The 27,922-nt window shown below is 46.6% G+C and overlaps 1 protein-coding gene across 4 annotated transcripts in view; it reads right to left on the minus strand.

The window, feature by feature from the left end:
- MAPKAPK5 (MAPK activated protein kinase 5) overlaps positions 1–27,922 on the minus strand; it is a 631,170-nt gene that overhangs the window by 479,747 nt on the left and 123,501 nt on the right. For all 4 annotated transcript variants that reach the window (XM_078667433.1, XM_078667435.1, XM_078667434.1 and 1 more), the window contains exon 2: positions 12,947–13,020. In XM_078667433.1, coding sequence (XP_078523559.1) covers positions 12,947–13,020 — 74 coding nt within the window. The remainder of the gene's footprint in view (positions 1–12,946; positions 13,021–27,922) is intronic.

A 27,922-nucleotide genomic window follows, 5' to 3' on the forward strand; every position in this document is an offset into this window, starting at 1 on the left:
GTAGTGTTGGTAATTACCAGAAATATCAAAGTAGGATGCTCCTGGGCCCATAGTGGCATAACATATGGTTAATAAAAATGCGTCTTTGGGAGTATATCTTTAAGGCAGTAAGCTGAAAACATGGTTCGGACAGGGTATATGATGTAAGTAAATGGATGATCAGACAATACTATGAAAACCCTACATCGCAGGCCAAGCCTGCACTACCGGTCTTCTCTTTAAAAATAAAAAAATCCTACAGCATTAAAGACACACGGTTAATTAACTCACGTAAGTGCAAGTGCTTAAACTGACCATCGTGTTTACGATGTAACAATTACATCACGTTTGCGAATAAACAATGAGCTTTTACAACTAGAAAGTACGAAAAGCATTTTAAAAAAAGAAAAGGATGTGTTTGCTTGTCACAGAGGGAGGCGGAAATAAAGGGACCCGGAAGTGTGAGCCCTGGAGGGGGAACCCGAGGCCTGGGATTCCCCTCAAGCTCTGACTGGCCTACCAGGAAACCAGGTCAGAGCAGTCTGTCTGACTCTGCCCCAGCCCTCCCAGCCTTCAGAGGAACAGTAGATACGCCCCTGTGCAGCCTTTCAGAGGCGCTACAATAATGCTGGCTCCCTTTGCCTCAACCCTCAAAACGTGCCTGGCTCTGCCCCAGCTTGTGTGGGGTACGGCGAGGAGAAGCAGCAGTGCCAGTCTGGCTCCGGTCACCCTGGCCATGGTGCGGGCCTTCCTGTCCCGATACTGCCCTGTGCATCCTGGTCCTCTGGAGCTCTGCCCTGTCAGCCCTGGTGCATTAGTGCCCGCTCTACCCGTCATAGTGCTCTGCCCGGTCAGTCCTGGGGCACTATCGCCATCTCTGCCCGGCCCGCTCCTTTGGTACTCTGCCCGTTCACTCCCGGTATATTAGTGCCCGCTCTGACCGCACTGTCCTTGTGCATTAGTGTCCACTCTGCCCGTCTTAATGCACTGCCCGGCCAGTCCTGGTGCATTAAGGCACGCTCTGTCCGGTAGATCGTGGTGCATTAATGCCCAGTAAGTTCTGGTGCATTAATGCCCGCTCTTTCCGATATGCCCTGGTGCATTAGTGCCCGGTAAGTCCTGGTGTATTAGTGCCCGCTCTGTCCGGTGAGTCCTGGTGCATTAGTGCCCGGTAAGTTCTGGTGCATTAGTGACCGATAAGTCCTGGTGCATTAGTGCCCGATAAGTTCTGGTGTATTAGTGCAGAGTAAGTACTGGTGCATTAGTGCCCGCTCTGTCCGGTAAGTCCTGGTGCATTAGCACCTGCTCTGCCCTGTAAGTCCTGGTGCATTAGTGCCCGGTAAGGCCTGGTCCATTAGTGCCCGCTCTGTTCGTCACCACAGACCATTTCAAAGGTTGGAAGGCTCTGGTCGGTATAGGGCAGTATTGTAAATGCCGATGTTTTTTGCATTGTGTCAGACCCCATGAAAAGCCCCTTCCCCCACCAAGAGCATGGTCTGGTCTATTGTGCACACTCGGAACCCATGTGAAGCCCCTGCCCCCCACCTGAGAGCATGACGCACCGCTTTGGTTTCTGTAAATTGTAGAGTGAGTATCTCTGCGGAATAGACACCCGCTATTAGGTGGACACAAATACGAACGTAAAGGGTGGTACATGTATACCCTAAAATTCATTTGTCTGCTGCCCGTGAAAACGGCAAATACATATACCGTTGCAACACATGCTTACTATTGAATATTCATCCTAGGGAAAACAGGAATCCATTGTTCACCTGCCATTGGCAAAGCAAGTGCTGCCACTTTGATCAGCGCCAACACAAAACGGCCAATATACAAGCCCAATAACCCCCCACCCCCTCTCCCCAACACACATCTAAGCCGGAGTCGCCACTTACATGCCAACTTAACACCAGCAATGTTTCCACAGATGTGAGTGGATAGGGACTCCTTAACACAGGTACAAGGCAACTGCAGCCTACACACGTAGGGTACCATACCCGTCAACCCCTCAAGCGAGGCTTAGTGCCCCTTTTCAACAACATCCACCCTTAAAAGCAACCCTCAGCATGGGGAACCCATGTAGAATGAGTTAACCTCATATGTGGATCAATCAGAGATGACAGCTACGGCGCACACGTACCTTCAGGCGATGTTCCGCTTTACGTACATTGAAACCCCCTCCCCCCCAAAAAGGACCGGCTAGAGTTGAACCTTCACACAATGAGCTCCTTCAACCTGGGGCGGGCGTCGAACAGACCAACTTAAGACACTGGGAAAACAATTCTAATTCTATTAGAAAACGCTGTTTTCACCTACTTAAGCCGTATGAGTACCGCATGGTTGCGGGAGGGAAGCTCCACTAAAGCTGTGCCTCCATCACCCTGCCTCCGACTGCGGCGCGCGGCACGGACAGGAACCGGTCAGATCCGCCTGCCTCACTTCCTCTCCTAGTGAGCTCGTGGAGCCCGCGAGGTGGGGGTCTGGGCTGTTTACCACATTCACAGAGGTAGACATCTTGTGGGGAAGGGGCACTACTCGCCGTCCGCAGGGAGAACCCGGGGAGCACAAACACCGAGCCCATAGTAATGCCATTCGATAAACGGACCCCACACTCCAACCAAGGCCGAGTATGGTTAAGCCGACCATAGGTTAGATGAAAACGCTGCACATTTCTATAGCCCACATATCAGGTTCCTCCGTCCATCCGCCATGAAGGAAAGCACACCATGCTTGTTGTTGAGGAAGACAAGTACGCGTGTACTGGCGGCGCGAGGGATGTGTGTGTGTGTTTTTTTTGCACATGTGTGTTTTGGCGCAGTTACTACATGCAGCTTGCTTGGTAGACTGAAGCGGGACAGGAGATGTGCACACCGCGTGGCTCAACGCGCGCGTTCACATTTCTAGTCCGGCCTGCGTGTGCCCATTTCCTGTCTCCCTTGAGAGCCAAGTCCGAGACAATAGATCTCGCTGGCGACAGCGCTTCGCGCTGCATCGCCAGGTGCGAGACCTAAAAAGAAGTGGGGGGACGCTGTCACCGGAAGTGACGTCACGACAGGAAGTGACGTCGCGAAAGGTGGCTTGCACCATCGGGCTCATTGCCTCCCCTCGCTCATCCCTTAGATGAGATTGCATCTGAGAAGTCAGCGCTTGAGCAGCGTGCTTTGAGCTCAGAGCTCTTCATCCCAGAGAGGCCAAAGAGTGAAGTCCAGCTGTTTGGCAGGGGGACGGCGTCCACCCGGTAAAATAAGTGGGGGGACGCCGTCCACCCGCGTGGTACCCCGACTCAAGCCCTGGTGTTGGACCTCAAGTAAAGATGGGTCTTAAGTGAAGATAGGCCTCGGAGATCCGTGACATTTGTATCTGCAGCGCGCGTGAGCCCGTGTAGGCTATTTAGCCATAACAATCACAGAGACAAACGGAGCTCTTCAGCCGGATCCGGGCCTACCTATAACGCAGAGGCCAGCCCACACCTCCGGGTACGACGGTCCTGGGGCCTGGGGCCTGGGGCCTGGGTCACGGTCGGAGCCTGCAGGTGTAACAAGCGGAGCAGACAACAGAGAGACCTCAACATAGCAACTTGACGCATTTCCCAAACCGGGTGCCTGCAACGAGCCGATAAGATCAGCCCCTGTCATAGCTGCAGAATCTACGCGTGGCTTGCTGGGAAGGTGAGGAACATATAGCGATTAATCACGGCCTCCTGAGACACCCCAGAGGCCCCCACAAAAGGAGCAGGGGGTCTGTCACATCGCCTTTCCAAATCGATCGCCCAGTGGCAGCAAGGGGTGCAAGCGTGGGTGTGTGCCAGAAACACGCTGCGGGGGCCTCAGAGGGTGGGGAACCTGCTTAGAAGACTGATCGCTGCCTACCACCGCGAGAGTTTGGAAGACAACACTCAAAACACTGCATAATGGCAACTGGCAGGACGAAGAAAGGGTGCTCCATTAAAGATTTGTTTGCTAAAATGGGATGGACCCAGGAGATCAAGAATAAAGGAGGACAAAGTAGAGCCCATTCCCCATCGCTGGAAGATTCAGGAGCACCGGTCACGCGGTCTTATCTGGAGACCCTATTCTCAAGTTTGAGGGAAGACCTAGTGGCAATCAAACGCAACCTAGCGAGTGAATTACAAGCGGTGCGAAAAGAGGCGACAGATGACAGGCAACGATTACACACCCTCTAGCAACAAGTCTACTCACACGATGAGGAAATCGAACAATTACAGCAGGAAATCATATGTCTGTCGGAGCAACAACTAGACCTCCAGGCCCATGCAGAGGATTTGGAGACTCGATCCGTGAGGAACAACATGCGCATTAGGGGAGCACCCAGGAACGCAAAAGGGGACAATATCGAGGCATATGTCATACAACTATTCACACAAATCCGTCTCCCACGATTAGGGTCTGGGACGCAGTTGGAGTGAAGAGGGGCTACACAACGTTTCCGTCCCCCTTGACCGCCATAGTCGGGAACCCAGCTTTCACACCAGGGTTGAATCACAAAAAGTTTGAGACCAGGCAAAAAACTGGAGTGCAGATCATATTTGACAAAGAAGGCCCTATTCCATTCAATACGAAATCCGCAGCTAACTAACCCAAAAGGAGGGGAGGGACATTTACCATAGGGCCAGACATTCAGCTCCCAAAATATCCAGTACTGAAACTGAAGTGAAAATTACCACCTAGTTGCTCCCCACTGCTGAAAGAGACCTTACACCACCTCCGAGTGAAGACGCCATCGTGATCAATCATGTACAGACTGCTGAGCTTGTCCGCCCTGGCGTTCAGAAAACCTGCCAGGTGTTGAACCACCAGGGATATGCCCTGATGTTCCAGCCATGTCTAAAGGCAAAGATCCTCTTGACATAAGGTCCAGGACCCCACCCCGCGATGTTTGTTGCAGTACCGCATGGCGTTGGTGTTGTCCGTGAACACCTGTACTACTCTTCCCTTAACATAAGGAAGGAATGCCTTCAGTGCAAGACGGAGTGCCCGGAGCGCCAAAAGGTTCACGTGGAGTCCGGACTCCGCCAGAGAGAATAGATCCCTGATCTCTGCCTCTCCCAGGTGGCCCCCTCATCCCAGGAGAGACGCATCCATCACTACCGTGCACTCTGGTTGGGGAAGGGAGAGGGATCTGCCGCTGATCCAATCCTGGTTTGTGAGCCACCACTCCAATTGACGTACAGTCACCTCCGAGATCTGGACGACATAGGAAAGATTCCCCTGATGCTGCGCCCACTGGAACTTCAGGTCCCACTCAAGAGCCTGCATATGCCACCTGGCATGATCCACCAGGAGGATACAGGAGGCCAGGAGGCCCAGCAGCCTCAGAATCAATCCCATCGAAATCTGGGATAGAGGCTCAAACATCTTGATCATAGCATGAATATCCCAGACTCGCTGCTCGGGAGAAGCCAGAAACTGTGCTGTATCCAAAATTGCTCCGATGAAAGGGAGCTTCTGAGAAGGAGTCAGTTGTGACTTTGGAATGTTGATAGTGAACCCCAGTGAATGCAGGAGGTCGGCCGTAGTCTGGAGGTGGGATAAGACAGCCTGTGGCGAGCCCGCCTTCAACAGCCAGTCGCCAAGATAGAGGAAAACAAACCCCTGATCTGCACAGATGAGCTGTGACCACCGCCATCACTTTAGTGAACACCTATGGGGCGCTGGTAAGGCGGAAGGGGAGCACAGTAAACTGAAAATGCTTGTGGCCTACCGTGAACAGCAGGTAACACCTGTGGGCTGGCAAAACAGGGATATGGAAATATGCCTCCCGCTAGTCCAAAGCTACCATCCAGTCTCCGGGGTCAAGGGCAGACAGGACCTGAGCCAACGTGAGCATTTTAAATTTCTCCTTCCGAAGGAAGCGGTTGAGGGCCCTAAGGTCTAAGATAGGACGCAGGCCTTTGTCTTTCTTGGGTACCAGAAAGTAGTGGGAGTAGCAACCACAACCTATTTCTGGCACAGAGACCCTTTTGATAGCTCCCTTGGCCAAGACGGCTGCAAATTCCAGGCAGAAAATGGCCAAATGATCCTCCGACATGAGATGAAAGGCTGGTGGAACGGAGGGAGGGGTAGTCTTGAAAGGGAGGGAGTGGCCTGTTTGGACTATCTGCAAAACCGACTAGTCCGACGTGATGGTCAGCCAGTGGAGGGGTGGGGGTAGGGAGGGGGGAGATGATGACGAATCCTGCCACCCACTGGCCTCTGGTGGCCCTGAAAGTCGGACAAGGAGGGTTTGGAGGCTGCTGTAGGGGGGTTATGGGTGGACTGGCATGCCTCGCGTTGATGGGTCCCACGTTCGCGGCCACGCATAGGTTGGGCAGCTTGCGTGACTCGTGGCTAGACTGGGCCGAACGTTGTGGGGCACCTCTCACGTAGCCACGAAAGGGCGAAAAGCAGACTACGTGGGACGAGAAGATGCTGAAAGGCCCAAGGACCTTGCTGTAGCCCTAGAATCCTTGAAGCGCTCAAATACAGAGTCCACCTTGCCACCAAACAGGCAACGGCCATCAAAGGGCATGTCCAGAAGGGTGGATTGGACATCACCAGACAAACCAGACCTCCTCAAGCAGACTTAGCACCTCAAGGCTACTGACGTGGAAGCCATTCTGCCCAGAGACACGGCGGTGTCCAGCCCACATCTAATGGTGAACTTAGCTGTGTCTCGACCCTCTGCTACTGCATGGGTGAGAACGGCCGGGCCTCCACCGGGCATTGTGGCAGCACTTGCGCAACCGTATCCAACACTGTATGAGTATAACGGCCCAAGAGGCATGCAGTGTTCACAGACTGCAGCGCTAAGGTGGTGTAAGGATACATTTTCTTCCCCAGTTGGTCCAGCTTTTTTGATTCCCTATCTGGGGGAGCAGTAGGGAATGCACCCTTTAAGGAAGAGGCTTTGACCACCAAGGTCTCGGGGTAGGGTGTTGGGAGAGGAAAAGTGGGTCGTCTGGGGCCGGGCAATGGCGCCCCTGTGCTGGCCTTGGACCGAGTGCCCAGAAGGACGTTAGTGGGGGCTTCATTAAAAGGCACAAGGGGCTCCGGAGAGGCTGATGCTGATTGAAGCACCTCTGTCAGGAGGTTAATCCTGACTGCCACGGTAGGAAGCTGCAAGCCCAAGGCCACAGCCACCCTACGCAACACCACTGCATATGAAGCTCCCTCCTCCGTAGCCACAGTTGGGGGGAGAGCATACCAAGGTCTGGGGAGGTATCCAAACCACTGGCATCACCCAGTTCCTCTCGCCAGTCCGGCTCATCAATCTGGTCAGCCAAAGGGTCCACAGACACCTCCCAGTCCTCCTCACCCCCCTCTGGTTGCCATTCAGGCCAGGGACGAACAGAGGCACGAACGTGCACTACGGTGCCGGTACTGGAGTTAAGCGAGGTCGGTCTGGTGCCGTGTACCAGTCGGGGAGACTGGGGTCGGCGCCAGTCGGGAGCACGACCGGCACATCACTGGATTTGGCGTCAGGGAAAGTACCGGGAGGTCGACCGGTGTCGATCCGCCTCCAGGCCTGGATCCTCTGGGGCCCTCTGCCACCAGCATCGAAGCCCCAGGGCCTCCAACTAAGTTCACTGGGCGAGAAGGCACCCGGCGGAGTTAGGCTGCAGAAAGATGCCATGAAGCACTTCATAAAAAGCTCGAAGCTGGCCAGGGGACGCACTGGCTCCGGGAAAAGGAGGGAAGCGCGAAGCCATCCCAGAAGCAGTCCCTGAAGACGGAGTTGGAGAGCGATGAAGCTCCGAGTCCCGCGTCGCGTTGGGCGACGGACGGGGAGAAGGCGAAGAACGACGGTGCTTCTTCGCCTTCTTCTTGAGCTTCAACTTACCAGAGGAGTGCGAAGACTTCAATGACGAATGGTGATGGTGGCTACTCGACTGTTTCCAAGACCTTCCACTCAACCGGGACCTCGAACGTCCAGAGCTGACTGCCAAGCCTCCAACAGATTTCGGGACCGCTCCCGCAAAGACTTTGGATTCATGGCCCGGCAGTTGGAGCATGACTTCGGGTCGTGGTCGCGCTCCAGGCACCAGAGGCACATGAGGTCTGTAACCGACATAAGGTGGTTACAGGACTCGCACGGCTTGAATCCGGTTTGGCGATGTGAAATCTCTCGTGCTACCAGGAGTCGAAGTCTCAAATAGATGTCGACAAAAGTTAGTCAAAAAGTAACTAAGGGGCAGGCTCTCCAATAGCAGCGTGCAGGGGTGGCATCTAAATAGACACAGTGAACACGACAGTGACGCGGAGTCGACAGACGCCATCTACCGACATGCAGGGCTACTGCTAAAGAAAAATCTCTGGATTCAGTCTGATGCCTGGGGGTAATTCTAAAGGTAAGGAATCTAGAACTACAGTCTCTTTCACATAGCAGTTATTCTTGGTCTGGTCGATTTATAGGGATTACACACCATATATTTGGTTGTTTATAAGAATACTGATGTGCATAAGGCAGGCCTTTGTCTAGAGTGGCAAAGTGGGAGAAAAATAATTGGTTTGAGTGATACCCGAGCTATTGCCAGTAGTTAAACATTTTGCAAACATTCCTCCCATCACTTGTTGTGTGGCTGCTGTTAAGCCATAAGTGGCCAAGGGTATGCCCAGACATAGGCCTCTTGCTCACTGTGCCATAGGATTCAAGCTATTACATAACTGATGAATTTGGGATGGGTGTTGCTTGTGTGCCCTTCTGGGGGGGCATGTTTGGCAATTCGTAATGAAGTGTTCCCATGAGGAGCAAGGACAATGATGATTTGCATAAAGAGGGCCTTTGTCTACAATGGCACAGTGGGTGAAAACAATTGTCTGTAATGCTACCTTGAGAGACTGCCAGTAGGTTTCCAATTCCTATTAATAAGAAGCAGGGAATCAGAAACACTGGATAGGTCCTGGTTTATTGTCAGCAACTTGATTCCCCATCTAACCGCATGAATATTTGCTCCTTTTGAAAATGTGCAATTAGCAGAAGGAAACCACTGATGTTTTAATGGGATGGTACCTTTTGAGCGGGTTGTAACACCTAACTCTTTGAGGAACCTGCTGTGACTGTTGGTCATTTATGAAAAGATACCAGCCCGACCATGTGGTCTTTTTACTCTTTTCTTAATTATCATTATTATTGGCAATGTGCCTTGGGCCTCATGAGTTTTTATGTCTGCTAATATTTGCACTTTACTTGCTACTACCTCATAGGGAAGAAGGAAGGATACATGCACTTTATTTACTCCTACCTCACATTTTAATGTAATGGAGTGCTGGGTGTATATTTATGATTTTTGTATCTTCTTTTATGGCTACTTTTGTAACCGAAATAAAGTGAATTTGGCTGCAAGTAGTTAGATTTTTTGCAAGCATTGGTCCCATCACCTTTTGTGCGATTGATAAATGCGGCATCAGCAAGCACCATCCTTAAAAAACTTTATAGACATGCAGAAGATTAGAAGAGGACTAGACCTGCTGCCTGTGACCTGAAAGGATCCCTGAAGGACTTGTTCTATTCTCCCTTGTATCCTAGACAAAGATGTTGACTTCAAGGGCCAGTTGGCTGACCTCCTGTGTAGCTACAGGGACACAACAAGCTAAAGACGGCTTTTCCCTGAAGTGCCCAGTTGACCAGTGCCAATTGAACTTGAGAGTCTCCAAACGCTTTCCTCTGAGGTCCCGGGAGTCTTAAAAGAGGGCCAACCTGAAGACTGTTTGGAAACTTGAAAACATTTGCTCTAGGGGGACCTGCTGCAAAAAGTATCCGGCTAGCAGTTTCATGGCATCAGACTGAATTTGAGCTTTATCCCAGTCAAGGCTCCCAGTATATCCAAGAAAACCTCCAAGTACCATTCTTCAGTGGGATCTTAAAAAAAACGTCCAAAAATTTTCCAAAGCTCAAGAGGGACCAACCAGCTTCAAGTATCGGGTCTTCACGTCCACTGAAGCAGCAACAATTTCAGCGATCATGTTTTCTTCTAATAAAAAGGGAGAAAGTCCCTTTCTTAATTGGGACTTAAAAACCTTTTTGAACCTTTTGACTTCCATACTTTTAACCTGGACTAGTCCGCTTGTTGTATCGGACCAGGGATTCATCGTGGTTGGCCTCAAATCCCACCTAGGTCCCAGTCTACCACACCCATTGACTATCATTGGCTCTTTGTGTTTTTGATGTAATTTCTACTAAAAACTTTATAAAGTTTTAACTCTGGTTACACTAATTGGATTTTTCTAGTTTTGGTGTCATTTTATTTATTAGTTGTTTGTCTATTTTTGTATTTCGGTTTGGGATGTTTATTGCTTGTTGTTTTGACTTTATTACGGTTTTGGTACTGCATAAATACTTTATACATTGCCTTAAGATAAGACTATCTGATCAGTGACATAGCAAGCAGCGGACTAAGCTCAGGGTAATTTCGTGACAATGAGGTACTATCCAGTCGCCCACCCCAAATAATATTCCACTTTCTTACAATGGTATACATGCAAAGGTCTCACTTCGTTGGTTTTAGGGCATGGAAAAGGCAAGGGGAACTAGCCACATTAATTGGACGTAGACTCTTGTTCTATAGATTATATCTCCAGTGATATCATACCTTCAACAGGGAAGAACTTATTTTCTTTATTTTGCATGTTTAACTGTGGAACTGGGAGTGCGTCCTCTGGTCATATAACAGAATAGCAAAAGACACATTTATCAAGATAGTTTCATAGCATCTACTTGGGTGGACATGTGAATGCAATGGTGTGCACAATTCAACAAAACATCAGTAGTGAGGTTTTGGATCTGTATCTTTCTGGCACACAAGTGTGATCATGGTGCTACCCCTTGATCTTTGGGTTATAATTCTCTTGGACTCTATTTCAACAAACATTCAACTGCAAAGTGAGGGGCATGGTTGGAAGGGTAGGGAAAAGCAAGGGGCCTAGTTACACATATAATTGAGCATCTCAGAGGTATCCAAACACATTTGCATCCTAATAATTGGTAATGGCCATGTGAAAAGGAGTCCAGTCTTTTGGATTTGAGTAAAGCAGGTATTATCTGCATCCAACCAACATAGAGACAGTAGCTATGAGGTGATGTAGAATTAAGTCCATGGCCACGAACCCAGGTAACCCACAAAAAGCACATACTGGTCTGGAAGAAATAAACATGGTGCACACGTTTCACTTGAAAAGGGAGAGTTCACAAAGAGTTGACACAGCCAACAAATTCAGTAGTTGGTTCAGGTTTATAACTTTCAAGTGAATATCCCCCAGTAGGTGCTAGTGCTAGTTGCATTTCCAGAAAATTCTGCTGCTGGGCAGAGATCTAGGATGCTTCACTAACAAAATAGTCCAAAAATTATCATGAGCGCTGGCAGACAGTTTATGAGAACAACTGACTGATAGTAAAAGAAAGAGCACATTTATATACTAGAGTTAAACACATCCTACAAGGGAGAAATGTTATTTTTCAATTGTGTCTCTAGAACAATCTACAACAAAGTGATGGATGAAATTCTTGAATTAATCTCACCCACTGCCAATCGCTGAGCGAAGCCTCCAAGTTTACTGTTTTTCGCCCAGCATGCTACCTCAGTTTAGACCCAGCCGTAAGCAAATCAGTTTTAACCCTGCTTCAATGGGAACTGTCCAGCCCAAACTGCCAGGCAATGTCCTCCCTGAACCAGAACACAAGCAACCTAGGGGTAGTTTTGCATTGATTAGCGCTCATCAAGGAGATATAGCTTGAATCCTGGGGCACAATGAACAGGGCCAAGACCGATTTCCATATGGCTGGGTCCAAACTGTTGCAAAACAATGATGGACTGGAATGCGGCTTTAAGTATTTGCCAGTAGCTGAGAATAAATCAAGCATTGCATCCATCACTTTTTTGTATACTATACTGCATCGCCATAAGTGGGACGGGTATGCCCAGACGTGGGTCCCCGTGCACACTGAGTGACTGGAACCAAACTATATGTTGAGCTTGAAACAAGGATATAAATAAAAGAGGTGCTCAGAGGGCATACCTTAAGGGGCACTCAGATTAATTTACTAAGATTCATGCATGGAAACTGCAGAAAAAAACACCACAAAGCCCATAAGAGTTGACCTTTTTACCTTTTGTGGCACAGAGGCAATATTTCGTCTACAATGTAAACCTAGGGATCTATGCTTGACCTAAGCTGCATAAAGCAACAAATTAAAAGGTCAGGGCTGTGTTCTAACCTAAACTGCAAAGAATCATGGGAGAGGAATTTGTCCTAGCCGAAGAGGTTCAAGTTGCTTTTTATGAGTTTTATATATTACCACTAGGTTTCTTTACAGTAATTTCAGAGTACCCTACCAGTGAGTGTGCAGGAGAAAGATAATGGCATCCGAAAATGCACAGTTACAGCAAACTGAGTGATCTGATTCATAACAAAAAAAACTTCTGTCAAATGTTCCCAACGCATATTCCTCCATTTTCTAACCTGTTGCACCACCTTGACATGCTACAATCAACAAACACATAACTTACCTAACTGGGAGATGATTCATTGGGGCCGCAAACAGGCACCACTGTCTAAACACTGGCTAGCAGATGCAGGGCACTGCCAGACACACTTAAGTGAATATTGGAATTTAATGTCCCTGGCAAGTAGGCCACACGACATTTGGCTCCCCTGGTGACATACCTTCGCCAATCAGCTGATACTGAGGAACTCCCTGACCAAACCTCAGGCCCTGTGGCCCTGGACGTCAACTAAATCCCCGCTAGTGACAGACCTACAAATGTATGACGGGGTGATACCACACCTAGTGTATATGCCAGAGTAAAACGATAATTGCATGCCAGAAAAAGAGTCGAGTTGCCATGTATCTTTAACGTGCCGCTATTATGACAACACTCCGCCAAGGTCTAGATGTCAAACTATATAATATTTGAATGCATAATTATAACATGTTTTATTCTCAATAAAGTTTAAATTAAAAAAAAACTTACCTAACTGGACCACTGATCCCAGCTCCAAGCTTCTGACTCCAGTTAATATTATACTCTTCTAAAATGGAGGTTTCCTGGGAAAAGAAAGTGGAAATATTTATTTAAAATAAAACAGATTAACTTAGGTTAAAATGTTCTCACTTCTTTTAATATTAACATTTTATGGGATATGGCAAACTAACAGTGCAAGTTTTTCAACGTTATTTTTACAAGATCTTTGTTAACTGCCATTATCCCTGCGAGCATATTAAGTTACAATAACTTCTGTTCAAGGTTACTCCAAGCTACAGGAATGTGAACCACTCATCCCTTAAAATTTGCAGGTGTGCCTTTGTATGACAAAATATATGGTGCTCAAGTTTTTGAGAGCTTTTACTCCGGTAATTTTATGGTTTGGAAAGCTGTGCTGAGAATACCACTGTCTATGCCCTACCGACATCTACAACCTTCTGCACAGTCCTCCATCTATGTGTAGGCAAACTTGGAGTCTGAATTTAGACTACATGAACTCTTTCCTGCACAGAATTAACAGATATCAGTTGTTCAAACAACCACAAACAAAACGGTATTTGATGGTAATTGTGGCTCTATCATTCTCTTTTGTTTCCAGAACAATACTTTAAAACATTTAGACTTTTTAAACCTACCATTAGAGGTAAAATTAGTTTTAGGCCCATGACACAAAAATGCTTCATAAAATCGCAGCTCAGCCAAACACCACAATAATGAAAAATTAAAGTAAAGGATTATAAGAGTGAAATTAAAAATGCTAAAGGCAGAGCACAGTGTTACAATAAAGTAATGTTCTTGTTCCAGTATACGTTCTTTTAATGTATTCCCAAGTTTTGAATGCAGCTATAATAAGCTATTCATCCAAGAAAAGAGAGAAATCATAAACCCACATTTACCTTGAAAATATTTTAGTATGACAGACAATCTGCACGTTTTCTAGTTAAATAGCATTCAACGAGTATTGTTTGCAAATGTCAAAACTGTGAGGAAAGTGGTAACTGTTCACGACTGTCCCTGGTGCAGTATTTCTCTGCTACACTGCGCTACGACAGGAGGTGGTGATCAGCATTTTTGTTACTGATATTTACAAGGACTTTACGACAGCCCCCAACTGTCCTGATCCTGTTACAAGGGTTGCAGGAGAGGATGAGAATCAGGGCCCGGATGTCGGCCCTTTGACTTCTACGCTGAGATCAGTTTCCTCTCTCTCTCAGGAGAAAGTTTCTCACCTGATTATCTCCACTAAGTCGGGAGCCCCTGGAGACCCATGTCCTCCGCAGGTGCTATATCTGTTCTCAGCCGAAATTTCCACCTACCTCACCCCCTTACTCAACATGGCACTGGAGTCGGGCATTTTTCCAGAGGTCTGGGAAAAGGCATGCATCTTGCCTTTATTAAAGAAACCATTCCTCTGTCCTTTAGACGTAAAAGATAACAGACCCATTTCAAGTCTGCCACTCCCAGCTAAAATTCTAGAAGGAAACATGAATCATGACATCTCTTTATTCCTTGAAAATTCTAACAGCCTGGACCCTGCTCAACATGGATTTGGGTCACATTACTGCACGGAATCCACCTTACTAGCTGCAACAGAAGCCATCAGATCGATAGTGGGGAAAGGAGATAACGCAGCCCTGATCCTGCTACATCTCTCAGCCACTTCGATACGTTGGATCATGCTTTCCTGATACACTGTTTAGAAAGCACAGGCGGATGGGGCCCTTGGATAGTTGAAATCTTTTTTGTCAAATCGATAACAGGTTATAAAACTAGACAGCTTCACATCAAACTACTTTTCACTACTATGTGAGGACCCACAGGAATCCTCACTCAGCCCTACATTATTTAATGCTTACATCATTCCTTTGAGCGATTGGTGAGCTCTTTTGGGTTCTCTGTTGTTTCGGACACCCAAATTGATGATTGTTTAGAGGATGCAGAAGAACTTCCTAAAAATCAATTCTGACAAGACAGAAGTCCATTTATTCGACAGAGACCACTCTTCTGAAACGCTTCCTGGTGGCAGTCAAGCCTTGGACCCCTCCCCAGTCCAGTTCAAAAGACTAATAATTTGGGAGTCATTTTTTACTCTAATCTTACTTTCCTTGACCACTCCAAACACCTCCTCCTGTTTCCGGAAACTAAAATTTCTGAAGAAAATCCTACCTTTCATTCCTATAGATCTCATGAAACCAGTTATATTAGCTCCTGACATTTCCAAGCTGGACTATTTCAATGCCCATTATGTTGGTGCTCAGGCTTGCATTCCGAGTAAACTTCAAACCACGGATGTGGCACGTGTTGGGTATGGAGAAGCTGTCGCTCACCGCAGCAGGGAAGGGGGACCAATTTGAGGAACTCTGGCAACCTTTCAGGGCCCTTCTGCTGACTGAATTCACGGAATTAACGTATCCCAGATATCTCAGATTGTTGCGCCTGACAGCGCCTATAGCTACAGACCCTTAGGTACTCGAAGCATGAGAAGCCCAGAAACTGTGCAAATGAGCGGTAGAGAGACTGTTGGGAGCTCTGGACTGGGTGGGGGTGGGAGGGAAGGGAAGGGTTTGGAAGGGGAGGTTGGGTTAAGGGCGGGGGAAGGTTTTCTTGGCTTATTTCGGTTCTAATATGTTCTTGGTTCAGTGCATTCTTGTCCCCGACAGGTTGGACATTGCTGTTATTACCAATGTAGCCTTGCATTTCATGCATCCGCTGAGTATTGCCACTCATACCTGGTGTACCCACCCTACTTTTTGTACCACGTTGCACTGTCTTCCAATAATAAAAAGATTTAAACCTAAACTTCAAACCATTCAGAATGCGGCAACCAGAGCTCTTAATAACCTCCCTAAATTCTGTTCAGCATCCAAAGCAATTAGAGATCTGAACTGACTGCCTATCAGGGCAAGTATCAAGTTTAAGGCCCTTTGTTGCGTAACTTTGGCCCGGGTTTCCTACAGGCTAACACTAACTGGTACATGCCCTCATGCTCCTTACGATTCAGTACCGCCAGGCAAGTCTGTTTTCTTAGAATTAAAAGATCACATTGGTTTAAGCTTCTCTCATTCCTCCTCTTATTGGTGGAATTCCCTCCCCCTCCATCTCAAGGAGAAGTTTAATCTCTTAAGATTCAGGAAGGACTTGAAAACATATCTTTTCCGTCAAATATTCCAATAAACATCCCGGTTAAACTCAGTACCGGCAGACCTTTTTACGGAAATGTTTTTAGATGGAGATGTTATGTTCCATATAGGTACCCTATTATAGGCTCAGGTAGTCACCTAACCTTTCACCTATATTCTGCCTACCATTACACTACTTAACAGTGCTTAGTACGGACCCTTTACCTAGTTACGGTAATGTCCAAAGATGACATGGGTTTTCTCCAAAAAGCTTAAGCTTAATTTATTATGCATGAAGATTTTTGGAATCACAGCAGGACAGCAGGCCTACCATCTCCTGCATAATAACTATGTACAAGGGTCATTCCTTCCATCATCCCAGTCCGACATGACAGAGCAAGGTATATCCCCAGGGGTTATCACTTTGAGTATATAAAGCGATACCAAAGGGGATGATGGACGGAGCGCTGGAGCAAATCAAACACTCACCCCCTGGAGCAAATCAAACACTCACCCCACTTTGGGTATATATACATCATCTCTTGCTGAGATAGTCAGAGGAGAAAAAGACATTCCATGCCGACACACTGATGTGAGACGCTGAGGCTCCTGCACGCAGACACTCCAGCTCGCAGTGGTCTGACATCCCTTGCGGGGTGTCCATCTTGAGACAAAGACGGGCTCCCACAGTCTCTCACTTCAGGTAATGGAGTCAACTTTATCCTAGAGGGATTCTTGGCTTTACACCCACATACATTCTAGGTACATTCAGGTACATCTAGTTAGGGACGCATCGTAGAAGTACGCATTTTACTGTCATGTATTTTATATACTTGCCTGTATTCATTGTTTTAGCACAATGGTAGAAATCTACCATCCTTTTACGCTGTTAGTGCTTATAATCATTTATATCTGTTACTGTCTTATGGTTGTTCCAGCACACCTATTTTACACTAGAATGACGCGGGTTCAATAAATACGTATTGAAACAGGTCCCCACCGTTTATTCTGTGTATCTCTGAGACGAAGTGAGCACGAGTGACTGAGCGAAAAGTAGTATACTGTTTCCACATTTCTGAGGAATCAGGGTTGTCATGTTCGATGGTTGCCATTAACTATTCTTTCCTTGGTAAGAGGAGATTCCAGTGGCACTGTGAGCTAGCTGGTATACAGGCTAACATATTCGGTAGGGGTGTCTAGAATCAGTCTGACTCCAATCCTACAGTATATGTTGTCTAAATGTGCAGATTCTATATAGGTTTATAGGAACTACATGACAGGGATAATGACATTAGGACCAAGACGCTTCATGGTAATCGCATGCTTTAAAAGCTCATTAACATAACATTTTAATATCATGTCAAGCCAACTTAGGAAGCCTTGCCTAAAGAAAACTTTATCACATAGCCATAAAGTACAGTAAGATGCTTTGCTAAATGGAATGCACTAATACAAATAAAAGTAGAAGTACCAAATGTTCAGATTTAAGGAGTTGACTGACTCAGACTAAAAGTATGAAAATTGAATGACAAATGAAAATCATTATTTACTTTTGGCTGACACAGACTTCACTATGAAAAACGCTTATCAAGTGAAAGGGCAAGATTTTAATTATCTTCCACAAGCAACAGCAACAATTTAATTCAGTACTATAATTCACATATGTTTAGTGAAATGAGAGAGAAACACGTAAAAAAAATCTTTACATTCTTACACCGGAGCAGGATGATTAACAAAAATTAAATTTGTCTTTAAGCTTCCAAGGTGCCATTATTCACTCAAGCTTGAAAAGGCATATTCAATGGCCTCATAATTGTTTGTTTGTTGCGAGAAGTTTCATGGAAGATGATCTTCAACAATGAATGCGGTCTTGCATGTGCTCTTGATCAATATCTCCATTTCGCCAAGCTGTGAGGTTCTCTGCTCAAAAGCCTACAGAGACTTCTCTTGTTCTTTGTATTATTAGTCAGCATTTTGTCAGTTCTCACTTCTCATTATTCTATACAATCAGTCATTTGTTCTAGAACACTGGATTGAAACAAAGACTGAATAATGGGATTGCCTACTTTGAGGGTATTGTGGATTCATAATTCCAACTTTACTAAAGTACAAAGACCCTGGACCAAAGGTTCATCTGCACTGACCAGGAGTGGTGGTCGCAAATGTCACCTAGAGGGATCTACTCCACTGAAATAATACCATTAACCCCTTGGCAGCGGCGGTAATTCCGCCGCGGCGCGAGGGGGGAGAGGGGGCTGCGCGGCGCCGCCATGCTCGTGACGGAACCACTCCGTCATGAGCCGCGGTGACGCTGTGCTTGTGACGGAATTTTTCCGTCACGGCCCCGCCCGCCTAATAGAACGCTCAGCGCAGGAGCAAAACCAGCGCCGCGCAGGCGCGGCAGCCGGGCCGTGACGGAACCATTCCATCACTAGCACAGCACCACCGTGGCTCGCAAGGGGTTAATAAGTGTTCCCTCAAATTTAAAAATTGTAGCAGAACAGCAGTTCAAAGAGACATTAATACATAATCCTGTGTCTTGCATTTCTTGAGGCAGTGAACTTACTTCCTACAACTGCTTTCTCTATAGTTGAAATTATTGTTCAAAGATGCAAACTAACAAAACAAGCATTACTAATGCAATAGGTCTCATATGGTACTGCACCATGCAACATGGCTATGTAAAAAGCATTAAACAAGTACATTCAAAGTAAATTGCAACATTCAAAACATTTCAACAAAGAAAACTGATACACATAGGAAACCAGTCCTTTCATTCAAATACCAGTGGACAGGCGGAAGTGGGGATGGAATTGGACTGCCTGCCTATCTCACAACACCTGTGACGTGTTTATTAATTTAAGGATTAACAGCGGGTTCCACCAGAGTGGTATTAGTCAATCCTAGCTGCACCCTTCTTCCTTGTCACAGGCTGGGGGTTTCCTATGTGTATCAGTTTTCTTTGTTGAAATGTTTTTGATGTTGCAATTTACTTTGAATGTACTTGTCATGTAAAAAGTTATTTTTGGTGTCATGAATTTTGAGTATCCACTATGAACCCCTGCACATTTGTATATATTGCGCACATTATTGTATGTTATTGATTCGACTGTTTTGACATGAGTTTCCTTTGAAAACATATGGACTGATTAATGAAACTTCATTTTAAATGAAAATAAATCATTTTGTGACAAAAAAAAAGTGTCTGGTTCACGCAACATAAACTGGTTGCGGGGCTGTAATTCACTACAAAACAAACCTGACTAGCCACCTTTGTTCTGTTTAATACTTGTTGAGGTCCAGGCTAGCCAGTGGTAGGACCCAATACCTTCCTTTGTGTACTATGTAAAAAGCATTGGCATTTATAATGCCAATAACTCCAATTCCAACAAATGCAAGACCAATTGCATTTGTAATGCTCGTTTTACATCGTGCTTTGAAGGGGTATCCCAAAACGCCCACTGCAAAGTGGTCTTTAGGCAATATAATGACTGCTTTTAAGACAATATGGCGGCAATCTAGAGGAAAATTTGCTCTCAAATGAGCGGTTACTTTTCAATGACTGGAAAAAACTGAAACGTAACCGCTATGTTACTACGGTCACACTCCCAGATCTATGCAGCAGTTCTTTATTTATTTTAATAACAGGGTAGTGTGCTAGGAGGCGCATTTGCAGAGTGGGGGAGAAAGGGCCGGGCATCTGAAAACCTCTCAGCAATCCCGCTGTGTGGGACTTATTGGAAGTAACAGGAGGTGTTCTTGTCCCCAAAGGACAGCCAGCATCCAAGGGGACTTCATCGCCCACAAAGTAGAGCGCCAGGAGGTATGTTTGCAAAGTGGTGGAAAAAGGGGACATGGCCTATAACGAACTCTCATCAATCCTGCTGGGTGGAACTTACTGGAGATAACAGGAGGACTAGTGGGCCCCCAAAGACCCCCAGGAGCCAAGGGGACTTGTAATAAGCTGGTTCCAAGCGTAGAGGTGACAATGCAGACGTAGCCTAGATATGTCTTTAAGAGGTTTATTCAATTCTTAACATCCATAGTAACAGGGATAGTAGCCTTCTAGCTGCTCAGCCCATCTTCCCAATTGTCTCACTCACACCAGGCACCAAAGCATTCAACTCATATCAATATTCCACCCAGAACACTCACACGGGCTGAGCAGCTAGTTACAATGCAATGGGGAACACTATTAACATAACATGAAGATACTACAGGACTTTATACCCCAACTAACAGTGCACCAGGAGTGTTTGCAGAGTGGTGGTGAAAAGATTGAATCACAGACACAGAAACTAATCAGAACCCTCAAATACCCAACCAATGAGGGCATTAAGCCTCATCCAATAGAAACACCAGCTATAACCACCAATCAGTGTACACATGTACCAACCACTAGCAGACCATATAAGGTCCTAGAGACCTCAGACAAGGTTTGCTGTCCAGGGAGTTGGAAGCTGCTTCTCCTGTTCAGAATCTCCTAGGAGACAGACAGGCTCAATCCACACTTTGGACTTCGGCAGGTAAAGGCCTCACTAACTTGAAATCTAACAATACTGATGAATAAAACTTTACTCCCTCTCCTTGCCAAAAAAACGAAGTGCACGGTCCTTAGTAAACACAGTTTAAACAGCTCACAGAAGCACCCTCTGATGTAGAAAATCCCCGTTTCTGGCGTGGGGGGGAGGGGGGGGGGTTGGTTTCACTGGCTTGTGAACACAAAATGGTGGCAGGGGGTGCACTATTTTAACATACAGGTCTTAGCACACCTCAAATCAAACCAGCTTCCCCAGATGAATGGGCATGTAACAGTAGAAGACATTAAAGAAAGGTCCTAAAACAGCAAAAAACGCAAAATGCAGGATGATTCTTTGAATGCCAACCAATGACAGTACCTACAAACTTTATCAGAATTTCACAAAAGGGTAAAGTTGCTAGTTGATCCAGTCACAAAGCTCACGATGCATCTGTAGCGTATACAGATCATTTCTTTCAGCGTCAATTGATATGATAAAAGAAAACGCTAGGAATTGCTTAGGTCGTTAAATCAAACATTAAAGGTGGACAATTGCATTCCTGTTGCCATGGAGTGACCTTCCCAAAAATGTATCGAAGGCCTGAGCCATCATTAAACAAGCAGTATGCAATGCCGGCTGTAAGAGCACTAGAGGACTTAACCAGGCTCAGGAGCACAGCTATCATTGGTGGAGCCAGTGCAGTGGAACTAGTGCCCAGGGGCGTGAGGGGCCCACTGCACTGTACAATGGCTGCATTTGACTACTCAACCTGTAATCAGGAGGATGGTTTTCCTTACTTGCATTAGGGCCGTATGCACCCTTGCTACGCACTGACCACCTGTGTCATTTATGCGGCCGTTTGAATGAAATCTCCTGGCAGTTGCTTATCTATTTTCTTAATTGAGTCAATTCTTGATATGCAGGACTTTCAAAGATCCCAGGGTGGGCAGCTGATGAATATCATGTTTTATCAAGACCAATTAATTACACCCGTCTTTTACAATGAAAGCTAGACAAATAAATCTGAGGTGTATAACTATTAATTTTAAAAGCATTTAGTTAGAAACGCGTTTTACAAACAAAAAACATAAAACAACCACAGAGCATGGTTGCTAGCACTTTCATTATGTGGGTCATGATCTTTATTGTAGTCACCCCAAGTGTCTACGTCATGTGGGATGTTAAGTGAATCATCCCCACGTGGATCTATATCTCCATCTGTGTCATCCTCACTATCTGATGGTGGAGGTGAAAATATAGGTTGTGGGAGTGTGGTGGAGAAATCAATAGATGTGGATTAATTGGAGGGGATGAAACAGGTGGGGACGTGTTAGTGCCCATGTCCTGTTGTTTGAGAGGTATAGCAGGTTCTTCTGCAGTGTTCAGTTTCCTCTTTGGAGGCTTGGTGACTAGTTTGCCCGTGTATGGATCAATAAACAGGTTTTTTTGCTTTGGATCTGCTAAATCAGGTGCAGGCTGCGTGGGCAAATAGTCTTTGTTCGGTGGCTAAGATTTTGGGTCCGGCCCTCCTTTGGAGGCAGATTGTGAGGTTTTCCGTGGGGTCTTCGACCCTTTAGCTTTTTGCGGCTCTGAAACTTTCTCCGGCTCTGGCAAGTTTTTCGAGTCAGAAGTCTTTTTCGGCTCCGAAGATTTCCGTTCCAAATGTTTGTCCTTGCTATATCTCCGAGGGTTCTGACGTAGAGGCTGTCTTCCGCGTGGACAAGTGTTTGACTTGTTGCTTCGGTGCCGAGGAGGACTTTCCGGTGCCGGAATGGGGTTAGCTTGAGCCAGAGTCAGAAGGCTTATGTTTAGGTTTCATAGCCGGGCCCGAGGCATCTGAAACATGTTGCCGGGGTTTCGGTACGCAGGGACAGCTGAACCGGGGTGACTGTCCTTTTATCTTCGTGCTCCGGGGAGAGGCAGACATTGCACACCTCGTGCAATTATGTGTGGGAACTAAGCACCACACCTGTGGCATTTTTTAAAAGGAGTCCTTTAAATTGACTGTAGGCGTGGTCGGCGCAGAGAGGCCCAACGGCCAGCGTTGAAGACCGAGAGGTTTGTTTTAAGATGCGCGTCGAAAGAGAAACGCGGTCGAGACAATACCGTAAAGTGGAGAGGGATTGCGCGTCAAAGGGGGATTCAAAACACATATCCGGAGCACAGCAATTCACATCCGAACCCGATGGCGCAAAAAACTATTTAAGGATGGAGTCGATGCCCATGCACACTGTCGTCCTAGGGAGGAGTCCCCTACCTCGTGACTACAAAGACTTCTTCCAAGACAAAAACAAAGTGCAAACATCCAAGCCAACACCAGATGGCGATCAATGCAAAAGTATACAATCTGCAGCTCATATGCCTCGAACAAGACCTTACAGTGGAACACCCGATCCCTTTGGTTTGTACCTGTGTCTCTGAACTCTGCAGGCTTTGCAACTACCCGACACAATCTACAGGAGAGCTCAAATAAAAGACATAGGCGCAATCTAAACTTGAAAAAATTGCTGGCAGCACCACCCTGACAATGGATGGGCCACACCAGCATACAGACTTTCAAAAGCCTCCCTTGGTCACTGATGAGTTGGACCAAAGAAGAGAGTAAATTGTAGACTAAAGAGAATCGATAGGATATAGTGTGAAGAACCTATATCAGTTTAATGCTCAAACAAGACAGTTGCCAGTCCTGCAGAATTCCAAAGGCTGACAATTTAACATCACAAAGAAACGTTACAAGCTGATGCCAGGCTCATGCCAAAATGCGATTTAAACTATTTAGATACTCCCAATCAAAAATATTCTGCTCAGACAGTTTCTGGAGTAAGAACAACCAATTGTGTTGAATGCTCTGGAGAGTGCAGAAGCAGCTAATATAAACTACATAGTGAGACACGAAAAAAAAGCCTGGAAGGCTACACTGAGGCACTTTTATGTACTGATGCAGCTTCATAGGCAGGAGGAGACATAGGGATATAAGAGACATGGGCACAGGCAGTAGCATGTAGCGAAACAGATTAAATAAAGGGAGGAGGGAGGACTAAACAGGCCGACAATGGAAAGGGTAATGCAGATTATGAAATTACACTAGAGCGCATGTCAACGACAGCACCACAATACTGCTTCAAACAAACTAATTTGGAAATAATTCTTTTCGTTTCAAATTGAAAGCTCACACTAAACTAGATCTGCCTGGTTGGTCAGTTTGAAAGGAGGAAGAACCATTTTTCGTATGGATGGGCTGGAGCTAAAGAAGGCCTCGTAGAAATGAGTATCTAAGGAAGACTCTGGTGGAACAAACAATCATGGGAGGTCTGTAACCCTCCGAGTAGCACAAGGTTTCCTTGCGTGACAGAACCATGACGAAGCCTACTGCAGCTGTTATCATGCGTGGCTGCAGGAGGTGTACAGAGTCCACATAACTAATCGAAGTTGGGTCACCAAACTCACTTGGTCCTAGTTGGTTGGACGGAGCCAGAATGTGGTGGAATTTACCTGGCTGAGAGAAAGCCATTCTACTTTCACAGTGTAATCTCAGTGCTCCCCTTCCTTTTTTGATCAGTGGCAAAAAAGTAATTGAAGTGGGTTGCCCAGGTGACTGTTGACCCATGCACGCATCTGGTCCAGGGTTTAGTGTGCCTGAAAAAAAGCAAGTTATGAACAGTTCTCACCCCAATATACGCAATCCCTCAGATCATTTGTCCTCCACTAGAATGCACGATTCCTCACTTCCACCCTGGAGCCAAAACATCATGGGCAAGGGAAGCAATCTAAAGGAATATCTCCAGCAGAGAAAGCCCAGACTGCTGGTGATGGGGCAGGGCGGGTTCTGGTCCTGGGTACATAAGGGAGGTGGAGGCATTGGGGCGGAGCACTTGCGGCAGTGTGGACGTGAAGACTCATTTTAAGGCAATGCCGGTTGTTGTGCTAACAAACCAGGTTAAGCACAAGGGAAAAGAAGTCCAGCTGCCTTATAAATGCACTGTTCCATGCTATAGGGCATGAACAGGTTGCAGCTTTTGGGGTGGAGACATTTGTGATTTTCTGGAAGACACTTGGCCAGCCTTTTGCAGGAAAGCAGTGGAGATCCACCCCCCTCCCCCAACAATCATACACAAAATCATGAATCTGACACTCCAGACGCGCAGGATTCATTGATCTTTGAAGGGTCCTTGCACCTGCCCTGAAACACTGGATCAGACCCTTAGTACTGAAGACCCCATCAAGGCCATAAATACCCCTCTATTTCCAAATCTCCATCTCTGAGATCCAGTAAAGACCGATCAGAGATCTTGGCGACCGGGTTGTCTCGCACTACCGAGGCTTTTGTGTTGCACCAGCACATGTTGTTGTTAATGGTTTATAGAGCGCTCACATCACCCTGGGGCATAGACATATAGCCTAGAGGTAGATAGGAGAGCAAGTAGAACTGGCCAAGATTTAAACAGATGTGCTTTCAACTGTTTTCTAAAAACATTGTAGGTTGTCGTTTTCCGTAAGTCCAGCGGGAGTTGGTTCCAGTAATTAGGTGCCAAGAACGAGAATGCTTTAATCACATCAGGAGTAATGTCCATCTGGCAGGGAGAGCAGGACAAAAAGCTTCGCCTGTAGAGTGGATTTATATAAGGAGTGCAGTACAGTCAATATATCAACTAAGTATTACAACCCCCCTCAAAGTTCGATACTTGTATAGGCATCCAGCTGACCAATTACAACGATCAAGCCGCCAAATTGACTTACAGTTGGTTTGAAGCAAAGCAGACAGATACTTATGAAAGATTTCTTTAAGAACAGTCTGTCAGAGAAGGAATTCAGAAAAGGGGGTGGTGATGAACAGAGTGTCTAAATTAAGCAGACCACTCTTACCCAGTCCAAAGATCAGGGCTTGATCCATCACCGTTATTTAGCTCACTGCCCCATCCCAGCTCAGAACCTGGCTATATGCAAATTAGTCTGTCCCTGGCCCAGTGCATCATGGGAACAGGGCAGACCAAACTACCAAGCCAATTCTTCACCAGAAAGGAGACAAGCTACCGGGGACCGGTTTCTGGCATTTCAGCCTCGTCGGCCCGGCTTGCTTGAATCCTGATGGAGCAGTGAGCAAGGGACTCATGTCTGAGTATACCCTGCCACACCTATAGTGGCCAAAAGCGATTCAGAAAAGGGGGTGGTGATGAACAGAGTGTCTGAATTAAGCAGACCACTCTTACCCAGTCCAAAGATCAGGGCTTGATCCATCACCGTTATTTAGCTCACTGCCCCATCCCAGCTCAGAACCTGGCTATATGCTAATTAGTCTGTCCCTGGCCCAGTGCATCATGGGAACAGGGCAGACCAAACTACCAAGCCAATTCTTCACCAGAAAGGAGACAAGCTACCGGGGACCGGTTTCTGGCATTTCAGCCTCGTCGGCCCGGCTTGCTTGAATCCTGATGGAGCAGTGAGCAAGGGACTCATGTCTGAGTATACCCTGCCACACCTATAGTGGCCAAAAGCGATTCAGAAAAGGGGGTGGTGATGAACAGAGTGTCTGAATTAAGCAGACCACTCTTACCCAGTCCAAAGATCAGGGCTTGATCCATCACCGTTATTTAGCTCACTGCCCCATCCCAGCTCAGAACCTGGCTATATGCAAATTAGTCTGTCCCTGGCCCAGTGCATCATGGGAACAGGGCAGACCAAACTACCAAGCCAATTCTTCACCAGAAAGGAGACAAGCTACCGGGGACCGGTTTCTGGCATTTCAGCCTCGTCGGCCCGGCTTGCTTGAATCCTGATGGAGCAGTGAGCAAGGGACTCATGTCTGAGTATACCCTGCCACACCTATAGTGGCCAAAAGCGATTCAGAAAAGGGGGTGGTGATGAACAGAGTGTCTGAATTAAGCAGACCACTCTTACCCAGTCCAAAGATCAGGGCTTGATCCATCACCGTTATTTAGCTCACTGCCCCATCCCAGCTCAGAACCTGGCTATATGCAAATTAGTCTGTCCCTGGCCCAGTGCATCATGGGAACAGGGCAGACCAAACTACCAAGCCAATTCTTCACCAGAAAGGAGACAAGCTACCGGGGACCGGTTTCTGGCATTTCAGCCTCGTCGGCCCGGCTTGCTTGAATCCTGATGGAGCAGTGAGCAAGGGACTCATGTCTGAGTATACCCTGCCACACCTATAGTGGCCAAAAGCGATTCAGAAAAGGGGGTGGTGATGAACAGAGTGTCTGAATTAAGCAGACCACTCTTACCCAGTCCAAAGATCAGGGCTTGATCCATCACCGTTATTTAGCTCACTGCCCCATCCCAGCTCAGAACCTGGCTATATGCAAATTAGTCTGTCCCTGGCCCAGTGCATCATGGGAACAGGGCAGACCAAACTACCAAGCCAATTCTTCACCAGAAAGGAGACAAGCTACCGGGGACCGGTTTTTGGCATTTCAGCCTCGTCGGCCCGGCTTGCTTGAATCCTGATGGAGCAGTGAGCAAGGGACTCATGTCTGAGTATACCCTGCCACACCTATAGAGGCCAAAAGCGAAGGAAGGCTGCTCTCTGTATTTTATAGCACAGGGCCCTAAACTGCTAAACAAAGCATCAAGTGCAGGGTGTTAACAATGACCAAGCGTGGCGGTGGACTTTATACAGCGTTTATTTTCGATTAACTCCCTTGTTATAATCCAGTTTAATATGTTTGTGAAATAACGATTACAGACAAAATAAAGAAACAGAAAGCTTCTAATGAGCGGTCTTAAAGACAGGCCCCTGCTAAGTGCTTTGGCAGAATATTGCTCTGTTAATACTGGTGTCAGACAGTTCGATGAATCACTCCGCAGCAGGATAAAAAAATAAGCATATTTATCAGAAACCTCCAAAACAAAGGAATCAAGCATGCTGTCCAACATCTTGTTTTCCAAGAATTCTATGACACATTCGATCCGAGAACAAGCTTCAAAGCCAAAGTGAGATGTACATAACTCATCTTTATCTCAAAAAATAAAGACACCGCTAGTGCACAGTGCAGCTGGGTCTTCACCTTCGGTGAAAGGTATACCATAAATATGGTCAGAACACACAAAATAGAAACAAAATGATAAAAGAAACACCTCTGAGGCCCATTTTACCATGGAAAATCAACAACATATCAATGAAAGAAACAAAACTTAAGTTGTGATTCGTAAGTAACATGTCAAGCTTATTCTCGTCTGGGAGTTGGTCGATTAGTCATGATATTTAATCTTTCAAACTCTGGGCCATCAAAAAGTTACAGTCAAGAAAATCAATGGTACGTTTTTATCCAACAGTATGTCATGCAGTGACAACAAGCCACACACAGCTC

This window comes from Lissotriton helveticus, chromosome 11 (genome assembly GCF_964261635.1).
Source record: "Lissotriton helveticus chromosome 11, aLisHel1.1, whole genome shotgun sequence".
In the NCBI taxonomy this organism is placed as follows: Eukaryota; Metazoa; Chordata; class Amphibia; order Caudata; family Salamandridae; genus Lissotriton; species Lissotriton helveticus.